Here is a 13,014-nt window from a genome sequence, read left to right as displayed (position 1 = left end):
TCAGTAGGGTTGATGATGTCAGGGCTCTGTACAGGACACTCAAGTTCTTCCAATCCAGTCATTTGTATAGCGCTTTTAACAACAGAAAATTAAAAGACTTTAAACTAGTGCTGTCAAGCGATTAAAATATTTAATTGTGATTAATGTCGCGACTGTCATAGTTAACTCGCGATTAATCGCAATTTAATCGCACATTTTTGTCACATGAAAAACCATTGTAATTCTCTTATCAGCATAAAAAAGTGAATGGGCTTGCTTTGTATTGCAAAGCATAACACGTCTTGACACAGCCACTGCAAAGTGAAACCTAAGCCGAGCACCGGGGCTAGCAAAAGAACCATGAGTGAAGTGATCTACTGCTTGAGTTAGTCTACAACTCTAATCAGAGAGATAGGTTACACAGTGACGGTAGGCTTGACATGCTTGATTATAATATAAAGTACACTATTATATTAACTTTAAGTTGTTCGTTGATAAATATTCCATTGAATCTGATCTTTACTGTTTCAGCTCACTTAACACATTTTGTACTTTTACACTTTCTGCCTGTTGATGCGTCGCGCTGTCCAATCAGAGGCGGCCAAATTTGCATATTACAGGAAGGATTTCTGGGATAGCATTGAGTTTACAGTTCAGAGGGATCTGGCTTCTTTAGACGCTGTCTTCTTAAAACTGAATAAATATTTAAAAAGAGCCAAATGAGCCAGTCTTTTGAACAGCTCTTTTCAAAGAACGGATCACAAAGATGCGGATCCCATCAAAGAGCCATAAATCCCATCTCTACTAGCGCACCTTGCCCGCGCTGGTTCTTTGGGGGGGAAAGGAGGGCAGAGGACTCTGGCTGTGCGGGGCGGGCCATTACAGTCTAGCTGCTATCGTTTTTCTAAGCAAAGTCTCTGTTCCAAGTTCCTGGCAGTTTCAAAGCTTATGAAAAACCTACATCATGTCACAGAGCGTTAATCTCGCGATAAAAAAATTATCACCGTTAAAATTGAGTCAAGTTAACGTGTTAATAACGCGACATTTTTGACAGCACTACTTTAAACATGAGCTAGTTTTATCCCTGATGAGCAAGTCTGTGGCAAAGGTGGCAAGGAAAAACTCCCTTAGACGACATGAGGAAGAAACCGTGAGAGGAACCAGAGTCAAAAGGGAACAGATGGGTGATAGCATGATCATAAATAACTCACTTCTATAACTGTCTATACTCATATAGTCACAAAGTACAACTGTGTAACCAGGAAATTCATTATAGTTTTAGCGTGGGCGGTACAGTGGTGTAGTGGTTAGCGCTGTCGCCTCACAGCAAGAAGGTTCTGGGTTCGAGCCCAGTGGTTGACGGGGGCCTTTCTGCGTGGAGTTTGCATGTTCTCCCTGCGGGTTTGCACCGGTTTCCCCCAAAGACATACAGTTAGGTGAACACGGGACAGCCTTGGGGTGAAGTGCCCAAGAGCGGTGGCGCGCACGTACGCCGCGGCTTTGCTCTCCTACGATGAACTAAATTCCATTGTGCAGGGACAATAAAAAGGCATTCTATTTTGTTGAAGTTATCAACTGTCCGTGATAACTGCAGTCCTAAGGTTATCATGTCAGTTGTCATCCTCAGCCATCATGGCAAAGCTGCAAGCGTCCAGCGCAATCTTCCAAGCGCGACTTGTCCATACGGGGCCGTCCTCCACAGGAGTGATGTGATGAGACTCCAGCCAGACGTAGCCATGTCTTCACTGAGTTTGCTTTGTGCACAGGAGCACTGTTATGCTGGAACAGGTTTGGGCTTCTTCATTCCAGTGAAGGGAAATTGTAAAGCTTTAGCATATAAAGACAATCATGCGCTTACAACTTTGTTTGATAGAAGAACCACATTATAGGTGTGATGGTCAGGTGTCCATAAATATTTGGCAACAGTGTACACTCACTGGCCACTTTAATAGGAACTTGTTCTTGATTCTAAGATTCCTGTTCTTGGCTGGCAGAAGTGGAACCCAGTGTGGTCTTCTGCTGTTGCATGCTGAGATGCTTTTCTGCTCACCACGGTTGTAAAGAGTGATTATATGAGTTACTATATCCTTCCTGGCAGCTCGAACCAATCTGGCCATTTTCCTCTGACGTCTCTTAGCAACAAGGCGTTTGTTTCCACCCACAGAACTGTCGCTCACTCAGTGATTTTTGTTTTTTGCTCCATTCTGTGTAAACTTTCGAGAGTGTTGTGTGTGAAAACCCCAGGAGATCAGCAGTTTCTGAAATACTCAAACCAGTCCATCTGGCTCAAACCAACACCCATGCCACAGTGAAAGTCACACTTTGAGATCACAATTTTTCCCATTCTGATGTTTGAAGTGAACATTAACTGCAGCTTTTGATTTGTATCTGCGTGATTTGATGCATTGTGCTGCTGTCAACAGATCGGCTGATTACAGAACTGCATAAAACAGCAGGTGCATGGGTGTACCTAATAAAGTGGCTGGTGGGTGTATATGACAACAGATATACAGTTGTGTTCAAAATAATAGCAGTGTGTTTAAAAACGTGAGTAAAGCTCAAAATCCTTATAATAGTTTTTATTTCCATGCATTGGGAACAATGCACATTATATTCTACATCAAAACATGAAGAAAAATGTATCAATATTTTAATATTACTTTACAGAAAATGAACATTGGGCTGTTCAAAATAGTAGCAGTGTCTGCATTTTTCATTACAAACTCCAAATATTTACTGTATAAACTGAAAAAATCTTAAGGATTTAGTATTCCTGTGAATCACTAAACTAATATTTAGTTGTATAACCACAGTTTCTGAGAACTTCTGGCACCTGTGAACAGGTATTCCAGCCCAGGATGATTTGACAACATTCCACAATTCCTCTGCGTTTCTTGGTTTTGCCTCAGAAACAGCATTTTTGATGTCACCCCACAAGTTTTCTATCAGATTAAGGTCCGGGGATTGGGCTGGCCACTCCATAACTTTCATTTTGTTGGTCTTGAACCCTGATGCTGCTCGCTTACTGGTGTGTTTGGGGTCGTTGTCTTGTTGAAACACCCATTTCAAGGGCATTTCCTCTTCAGCATAAGGCAACATGACCTCCTCAAGTATTTTGATATATGAGTGATTCCACGCTTATGGGTACTGAAATGGGGACATGAACTTATTTTTAAAAATTCACCTAAAACCATTTCTTTTTTTACCATCAGGTCACAAAACATGTAATCTTTAATGAATGATATGTTAAAAGATAACTTTAATTTTCTGAGCTGTAATAAAAACATATTTATATGCCAAAGTCAAGCCTATGAGTTCCAAAATGATGTCTGTTACATTACTTCTGTTACGATTGTCCATCTCGCGTCTGTTACAAATTAATTACAATCTAGCTATATACCATGTTAATCTTATTGAAAGAATGTGTATGTTTATTCTACTACACGTTTATTAATTATATTTGCTAAAACATCACCTTCCTATATTTCAAAAAGTAATTCTACATTGTTAAAATTGAGAATATATATGTCCACAACACTTCTGTTACGTTCTGACTTTGGCATATAAATATGTTTTTATTACATCTCAGAAAATTAAAGTTATCTTTTAACATATCATTCATTAAAGATTACATGTTTTGTGACCTGATGGTAAAAAAAAAGAAATGGTTTTAGGTGAATTTTTAAAAATAAGTTCATGTCCCCATTTCAGTACCCATAAGCGTGGAATCACTCATATGCAAACTGATCCATGATCCCTGGTATGCGATAAATGGGCCCAACACCACAGTAAGAGAAACATTCCCATATCATGATGCTTGCACCACCATGCTTCACTGTCTTCAGAGTGTACTGTGGCTTGAATTCAGTGTTTGGGGGTCGTCTGAAAAACTGTCTGCGGCTCTTGGACCCAAAAAGAACAATTTTACTTTCATCAGTCCACAAAATGTTTTTCCATTTCTCTTTAGGCCAGTCGATGTGTTCTTTGGCAAATTGTATCCTCTTCAGCACGTCTTTTTTTTAACAGTGGAACTTTGCGGGGGCTTCTTGCCGATAGATTAGCTTCACACAGGCATCTTCTAATTGTCACAGTACTCACAGGTAACTTCAGACCGTCTTTGATCACCCTGGAGCTGATCATTGGCTGAGTCTTTGCCATTCTGGCTATTCTTCGATCCATTCGAATGGTAGTCTTCTGTTTTCTTCCACGTCTCTCTGGCTTTGCTGTCCATTTTAAAGCACTGGAGATCATTTTAGCTGAGCAGCCCATCATTTTCTGCACTTCTTTACAGTATATGTTTTACCTCTCCAATCAATGTTTTAATCAAAGCACGCTGTTCTTCTGAACAATGTCTGGAACGACCCATGTTTCTCAGGTTTTCAGAGAGAAACGGATGTACAACATGTGCTGGCTTCATCCTTAAATTAGGGCCACCTGACTGACATCTGTTTTTTCACAGAATGAATGATCTCACTAATTAAACTCCACACTCATGGGCGCTGCCAGGGGGGGAAAGGTTAGAACAATTCTAGGGGCCCAGCACTGCCATGGGGCCCTTTAAGGGGCTGATAATATGCTTTTAATGATTTTAATAAGACTTTTGAAATAACAACAATGCAATATTCCATCTGGTAAAATGAGCTAATTGAACAAGGTTGTCTATTTCTTGAGTTCTTCAACATATTGTCATTTAACCCTCCCCCTTTTGCGAAATGGTACAGTCCAGTTCTGGTAGAAGCGCGATGCGTTAAATCTGTGTGCTGATCAGTGCAACGCTACTTGCTGCTGTGTCGCGGTGCAGCAGCCAGCCAGCCAGCAGTGGAGTGCGTACAGTCTCATCTCATCTCATTATCTCTAGCCGCTTTATCCTGTTCTACAGGGTCGCAGGCAAGCTGGAGCCTATCCCAGCTGACTACGGGCGAAAGGCGGGGTACACCCTGGACAAGTCGCCAGGTCATCACAGGGCTGACACATAGACACAGACAACCATTCACACTCACATTCACACCTACGGTCAATTTAGAGTCACCAGTTAACCTAACCTGCATGTCTTTGGACTGTGGGGGAAACCGGAGCACCCGGAGGAAACCCACGCAGACACGGGGAGAACATGCAAACTCCACACAGAAAGGCCCTCGCCGGCCCCGGGGCTCGAACCCAGGACCTTCTTGCTGTGAGGCGACAGCGCTAACCACTACACCACCGTGCCGCCTGTGCGTACAGTCTATGATCGCTAAATATGAAGAGTGGCTGTCAAAAACGTAAAGAAAGGCAGCTGAAAGCTGAGAGGGACCGGAGAGGCAGGCAACTGGTCACTCAGTTTTTCCCAAAGAAAGGTAGCTATCGCTCATGTGTTCAAAATATTAGCGAATGGTAAATGAACAGTATGAACGTGGTTGGATTAGCCTATCAAGAGAACACTTTTACAGTTTGTACAGTGACATTTTTTCCATTTTAATAACTGAACTGACTTGTGTGATAAACAAGATGAAATATTACGTTATGCTGGTGCTAATAACTAGTGCTAATAACCAGTTTCATAACTAATGGGGTGCCCTAAATATGCACAGATTCAGCCTCCGGGGGACCTCCGCCCTACCAAACCACTGAACCCCCCCTTTGGAGGAGGAGGTAAGCAGCAGTACAACCCATAAATGCTTTAGGATTGAAGTTTTTAATGAGCGAGCGCCATATACAGTTTGCTAGATTAAAGTGTTGCTAATAACGGACACCAGTCAAGTGTTTGACATGGTTACGTGTTCTATGATTTATTAGCAGTCACATCACACATTTCACTACCAATTGTCCTAGCACAAAAAGGTATGTGGCAAAATCTTGAATTTTCATTTGTGATTGTAAATGCACCAGAATTAGTCACTGACCAGTTTTCATCTAGTCCCTGGTAGGTTAATACACAAAATGTAATAACAAAGTCACAAACTCAAGGTCCGTGGGCTATCAAAAGTCAAATAATGACAATAGTGCAATTGTGACGAGGGTGGGCAAAGTTGGGGGGCCCAAAATTCTAATCTTTCATGGGGCCCAAAATTTCTGGTGGCGCCCCTGTCCACACTGCTATTATTTTGAACACGTCCCTTTCACTTAATTATTCGATTACACAGACTCAGGAGCATGCATATCATGAATGTTGGGTCTGTTGGTGACTCTACTACACCTACTGGTAAATTATTTGCCATGTAGTAATATAATTTCCACCATAAACAGTGACTGATCTGGTTAGTCGTGTTGGACTGCTATTATTTTGAACACAAGTGTACACTGTATCATATTTATGGACCCACAGAGGGAAAACTCAATTCATTCACCCACATTGTCCTGTTCAGAGTGGATCCAGAGACAGAAGGCTAAAACACACTCTGGATGGGACGCTAGTCCATCGCCCGGGCACCACGCACACTCATTCATACCTCGCAGCCGCACACTACGCCGATCCACGCGGTACCGAACCGACCCATTTCAGAGCCGACTCCCGACAGGGCACGCACATATCCCCAAATAACTCAAGACTGAAAGAAAGCAGAGGTTAATATCTTGGGCCATTATTAAAAAATGTTCTGTTTCCGGTCCACCGGCCGGGTGAGTGCCGTTTGTGTGGGTGAAATTTTTTTAATGCCGGTTTTTCGACATTTTTTTCGGGTTCGTAAATCTAAAATCGAACTTGACATTTCCGCATTCCCAGGGCTTTCTAGCCAGCCATGACAAATAAGTAGCCAGCCGGGGGTAGTAAACACAAAATAAACTCCTGTGCATGCAGTTCCCAGGGTTAAGTGTATTTTCCACAGACCATTTATTTATTCACTTTACTCTAATACAAAGTAAAATGGAAGTAAATCTTCTTTCTTTTCTTGCGTATTGCATCATGAGGCGTTCCTGGCTTGTAAATCTCTTATTTTCGGTGCATGACACATTCACGCAACTGAGCATGCGCCGAGTGCGCGCGCACACCGCGTGTCGGGGCGCGGATCTCCCTTGATCGACGGTTCAGTTTGACATTATTGTCAGTCTGTTCATTTTTCGAAAAGATAGAAGTCACATGATCACGAAATATCATGTGTTATATGCGAAAGATATGATTGGCTATTGCTAACGACTCTCGCCGATCAGTCTGGCTCCCGATTAGTTTTTCGAATCGGCTGTGAGATGAGTCGGTACCATCGAAAACTAGTCTTTACGCCTGACTCGCGACTTCAGTTGGCTCGGTACGCTGAAAATCGGCGTAGTGTGCGGCTAGCTTTAGAGTCACCAATTCACCCACCAGCATGTTTAAGGGAAGTTCGAGGAAACGAGAATGCAGACACACGAATAGATAACACAAGCTCAGGAACGAATTGGAGACTCGAGAGCTCAGAGATGGAAACACGACCCTGCTGCAAAACCATGAGGAAAACTTTCATGAAGTTAAGATTCTTTTCATTGTTTAATCACAACTGAAACCCAACACAGTTGCATGACTCGGAGACATTTATTAATTCATGAAAAAAATCGAATGGCCAGAGAGTTTGAGCAAAACATGTATGGAAGTACATGAGCCCATATTTAATAGTTCTCATGCAAACCATATCTGTTCCTGCATTTTTAAAAACAAAAACAGGACACCACTGCTTCACAGTTACATAATTGTCTTTCCCTTACATGTCCTAATAGTCCATGTTGAGCTTTCTACAAAATAAATAAAAATAACGGTCTTCATAAACTTGGCATATCGAGAAACGCACACCGGACTTTGAACACCAAGATAATTATGTATGTATATGGTACTGTATTATTTCAAAAATCATACACCACTTAAATGGCAAATGAAAACATAAATAAAATCCCAAGAGACAAACTGCTCTCAAATTTTGAGGCTGAGGTCTTAAACAGTGCATCTCCCTCCAGCCATCTTGTGCATTCACTGCCACAGTCATTGCAGGATCTGAGCTGGAGGCAGCAGGAACTCAGATGACGTTCAGGTGAGCGTTGCTGGCAGAGGAGGGGCAGAGGGAAGATTGTCGCTCTTTGGTGAGGCTGAGCAGCGCCTTGTGGACTACGTCTGGCATGTGGTCGACGAGCATGTGCGGGCCGATCAGCACGCTGTTGAACGCCGTCGCACTCGCCCACTCAGCGCGGTAGTGTACCGGAGAGAAGCACATCCTGGATTTCAGGTTTCAGCAAAAGCCCAGGATGCAACAAGACAAGAAAAGCAGAAATAGTTTTAGGGTAATAGCACATTTCTATTGTGCGCTTTCAATCCACTGGTTTCCTTTTCTGTGATCTAATTACATCATCTTGTTCCTTGTCTTCAGAACATTCACACACGAGTTTATTAAAAACACAAAAGTTACGTTTCATACGCCCAACATATTTGGACATTTGTGAACCACTCAAACACAGCTCATCATTCTTAAAAAGGTTTAATAATAAAGTTGGGCAGGCAAGGTTTTGAAAAGGGAACATTCCACAAGAGATTACCAGGCTATAACTGGGCTGGAATGCAAGTGTGCTAATTAATAAGCGCTGGTAGTTTTTTTTTTTAATGAACCTGAAAATCCCATCAGTATCTGTGCCAGATCTGTACTCTAACCATCTTTTTGTCAAACCTGTATACAGCTAAAGTGCAGCTTTGTGGTGGTGATCACTGATTACTCGTGAGGCATGGAGTGACTAATGCCGCTTTTCCACTACCAACGCGGCTGAGTCGGGCTGAGCCGTGCCGTGCTGAGTCGGGCTGAGTCGAGCTGAGCGGGGCTGTTGGAGTTGCATTTCGACTACAACCGCGCTGAACCGTGCTGGCTGGAAGTGGGTGGACACATTGGGTGGAGTTAGCGAAAGTGGGTGGACGTCACGTGATGTTGTTAAGCAGCGCAAACAGTGACATCAGTGATCTTTTAAGCGGTAGTCTCACGACCCGGATAGTAAACAATAAACATGGAGGACATGGAGTCGTTAGTGTTCTTGGTCTTGGTTCTGTGGCTTGTTGTCACCGACAACGCCAACAGATACTGGCAAGAGCGTATAGATGAGGCGAGGCGCATAAGGCTTCATAATTCTCGTAATTCGTAATTCTCCTTCTTCCGGGTTTGCGGTGTTTACAGATCCCAGCGCGCTCGCGGGGCGTGTGTGGGCATGTGAGGACACTCCTCCTCACCAATCAGTGCACAGGGGAGTGTCTGCTCACGCCCCCAGCCTCACTCGGCTCGGTTTGGCTCGCTTCAGCCCCACTCCAAAACGGTGCGAGTTTTAGGGGCTAAGCAGGGCTGAAGCGAGCTGAGTCGTGCTGTTTTTTGGTAGTCGAAACGCGAGCCGTGTCGGGCTGAAGTGAGCTGAAGCGAGCTGAAGTGAGCTGAAAAAGGGTAGTGGAAAAGGGCCATATGTTTATAATAAACTGAGAGTTAGGTGGGCTCTGACCGCGAGTTGGCCTAGTGGTTAGCGTGCCCGCCTCTCGATCTCATGAGTTCTACTCACGGTCGGGTCATACCAAAGACCACCATTAAAAAAAAATGGTACCTTCTGCCGTCTGGCAAGGCACACTGCAACATAGATGCGAATGGGGAGTCGAACTCTCATGGTTACCAGAGGACCCGCCCCCCACTATAACCCTAGCTATGTAACAGGCGAGAGGCCAAGGGCTACGAAAACGGAGATCGGCACCGCCCTATGCGCCACATGGCGTGAGAAGGACTTTGATTGATCTGACCTGCGCGAGGGTCCCTCCTCTGTGATGTACAGGATGCGGCCAGGCGGGTAGAGAGGAAGGTGGGTGGTGTGCGTGGGGGAGTCGTCTGAAGACAGGCTCTGGTAGGAGGTGGAACCATGCACCAGCAGGCTCTCCTCACCCAGCAAAGGCCGACCCAGCTGCTCCTCACGCCGGTTCACCATTTCAGTGGGACAGTCATGTGGGGTTCCACCAAACACCTCATACCAGCAGCCATGCAAGAGGATTTTGTACTGGTGGACAGAGGGAACAAAAAATTCAGAAGTTCATGAGGGAAGCAATACAATGCAGGATTTAAAAAAAAAAAAAAAAAAAAAAAAAACCTGATAAACTGTGGCAATTATTTCCAATCGGATGAAAAGCCAAACTCCACAGGACTCCAAATACTCACCTTTGGTTTAGTACAATTAGATACCATCTTTAATAGCCTCCTCTTCAAATCTTCCATGTTTGGAATACTCAGTCTACAAAACAGGCAGAGAAACAGACAACCTCGGTCATTTTAGGGAAGTGAAACAAACACAGAACATGACAAGACAATACGTCCCATAATTCATGCTTAAAAAAATCTTAAATAATACATCATAAATCACCGTTTATCCATGATAACTTTCTGCATAATCCTCACCTGGGAACCAGATCCTTTCCCAGAACCACAGAGACCACAAACTGCTTGGAGTATTCAGCAAGCGCTTTACTAAAGAAAGACATCAGCTGGACCTTTTAATGACTACAGCATTTTAAATGAAGTATATATGAGTAATGTTTCACTCTATTCACAAATAATCATGACAGTGTCATGAACTTTCAGACGTCCACTAGACTGTTCTAATGTTCTATGGAATCAATTTTGTGCCAAAATGTTCATACAATACTTTTGAAATATCAAACAAAAACGACAAATCAAAATACAAAAAAAAGTCAATTTTTTTAAGACTGGCAAACAAATTATTCGTGTAATCGTGCAAAATATCAGTCTATTACTCTTCAGAAACCTTTTATTTTTGTTCCGCGGCTTTCTCAGTTTTGTTTGATGTAATTTATTTTGGTTGCGATTCCAGCTTTCTCGTTTGTGCTCTCTGACTTTTTGCTTGCAGTTTTGGCACAAACTTCATGCGTGGGTGGGCTGTCCAGGAATGCATTCCCATTGGCTAACTTGTGTTGGACTGACAGCTACGCTCAGCGATTCCCCCGGAGGCTGTTGTGGCCATTTCCTACTCGGATTCTGACGGACTGTTTGATGAGTGACCGATCCATTGACGGTAAACAAGGATCGAGTGGACTTCAGTGGCGACTATGATATTGAATTAATTCAACAAAGTGTAAGTGTGGGACAAATGTGCTGTATGTGTTGCAGTAGTACACATTATGCAGGTGTGTTTAAAGGGGTACAAAATATAATATATACGGTTGCTGATGTGACAAAGTAACGTATTCTTAAGTATTCTATCAAATTTATGTATTAGAAAACAACAAAATATCTTGGTAATTGTAAATATAATACTTTATACACTAAACCGCACAAGAGTCGCCATTTTTAAAAGACCGTGACGTCAGCGCTACCCACTGCACTAGCGGAACTCTCCAAAATAGAGGAGATAAGCATGTAATCATGGCGTCGGGCGCATCAAGTGAAAGCGACAGCTCTGTCGAATCATACGAAGAGATCCCGCAAGACACACTGCAAGCAGGCTATGGCTTAGAAGGGTACCAGTTTGAACCTAGGAGAGGTACTCTCGACTCCGGTGATGAAATAAGAGAAGAAAGCTTGGATGACGGCGAGGATGAGACTGATGCTGACCACGGGCATGACGAGCGTGGGGCAGAGCGTCTGCGTGCAGGTGACACGGCGTGGTGCTCGTGCGGAAAATGTAATGTGGAGTTGCTCACGAGTCCAGCAGAATTTATTTGCTGCAATGAGATAGGCGCCACCCGTGGACTTGCGAAATCGTCGCAAGAGGCAGAAACAGGTATTTCACACGTGCTATTCCCAACCTCAATGAGCCAACACAACTGGGCACATACATACGTCATGAGTGTTACGCAGAGAAAATGAACGTGCATTCTGATTGGATAAAATTAATATCATGGCGGGCTGTTCAAACTGCGGAAATAGTTTGCTCGAGCTACTTTCAAAACACTATAACTTTCCAACCTTAGAACAAAAAACTTTTGTAAGTCCTGAATAAGGTTCATCAATGTGTGTTTTATTGTTATATTTACTCTATATATTGCCCTCTGTTCCCCTTTAACGTTAGCAAGACAGCTATTATATTGGGTAGTGGAGCTAAGTCTAACATTTAACTTGCCACGAAACACCTGCATAATGTGTACTACTGCAACACATACAGCACATTTGTCCCACACTTACACTTTGTTGAATTAATTCAATATCATAGTCGCCACTGAAGTCCACTCAATCCTTGTTTACCGTCAATGGATCGGCCACTCGTCAAACAGTCCGCCAGAATCCGAGTAGGAAATGGCCGCAACAGCCTCCGGGGAATGGCTGAGCGTAGCTGTCAGTCAAACACAAGTTAGCCAATGGGAATGCATTCCTTGACAGCCCACCCACACGTGAAGTTTGTGCCAAAACTGCAAGCAAAAAGTCAGAGGCTACGTTCACACTGCAGGCTGAAGTGACTCAAATCCGATCTTTTCGCCCATATGTGACCTGTATCCGATCTTTTATTGACAATATGAACAACACAGATCCAATTTTTTCAAATCCGACCCAGGCCATTTGGATATGTGGTCCTAATTCCGATTCCTATCCGCTCTTTTCATATGCGACTTCAGTCTGAACCGCCAGGTCGCATTCATCCGACTTACACGTCATCAACAAGCCACAAACATCACTATTCTGCGCTGAAGTAGGCGGCGGGTCTCTCAAAAAAAGTTACAACAACATGGCGCATAATCACGGGCGCAGATAGAGGGGGGGACTCGTCCCACCCAGATTTAAATTCACCTTGTTCAGTCCCCCCCACTTATAGGGAGGAAAAAACGTCTATGCTGTCTTTCTTTGCATAAGGCAAACCTCACGGAAAAATCAAAAGACTAATTACCATTCGGTTTATTGAGGTGCACAGCAGTGTATACATAGTTGCAACAACTCACATAAAACAAAAAGACTGATATTCGGTTGGTTGAGCTGCGCAGACTGCACAGGTTGCGAGCTCGAGCTTGGTTGCTATGGTAACCCACAACAAGTTTGACAGGCATATCGGGGTTGGGGTTGGCTTGCTGGCAGCTTTGTCCCCCCCAGTTTTTTGTCCCCCCCAGTTCAAAAAACGTATCTGCGCCCCTGCGCATGACAT

At 43.5% G+C, this 13,014-nt stretch overlaps 1 protein-coding gene across 1 annotated transcript in view; it reads right to left on the bottom strand.

The window, feature by feature from the left end:
• Positions 1-7,443: 7,443 nt before the first annotated feature.
• Positions 7,444-13,014, bottom strand: part of daglb (diacylglycerol lipase, beta) — a 28,560-nt gene continuing 22,989 nt past the window's right edge. The window contains exons 12-15 of the mRNA XM_060939627.1: positions 10,323-10,391; positions 10,086-10,158; positions 9,677-9,927; positions 7,444-8,133 (exon numbers count right to left, since the gene is read on the bottom strand). Coding sequence (XP_060795610.1) covers positions 7,938-8,133; positions 9,677-9,927; positions 10,086-10,158; positions 10,323-10,391 — 589 coding nt within the window. The 3' untranslated portion in view covers positions 7,444-7,937. The remainder of the gene's footprint in view (positions 8,134-9,676; positions 9,928-10,085; positions 10,159-10,322; positions 10,392-13,014) is intronic.

This window comes from Neoarius graeffei, chromosome 14 (assembly GCF_027579695.1).
Source record: "Neoarius graeffei isolate fNeoGra1 chromosome 14, fNeoGra1.pri, whole genome shotgun sequence".
NCBI lineage: Eukaryota > Metazoa > Chordata > Actinopteri > Siluriformes > Ariidae > Neoarius > Neoarius graeffei.
The sequence above is the reverse complement of the archived record's forward strand: the minus strand, read 5'-3'. Positions and strand labels throughout refer to the sequence as shown.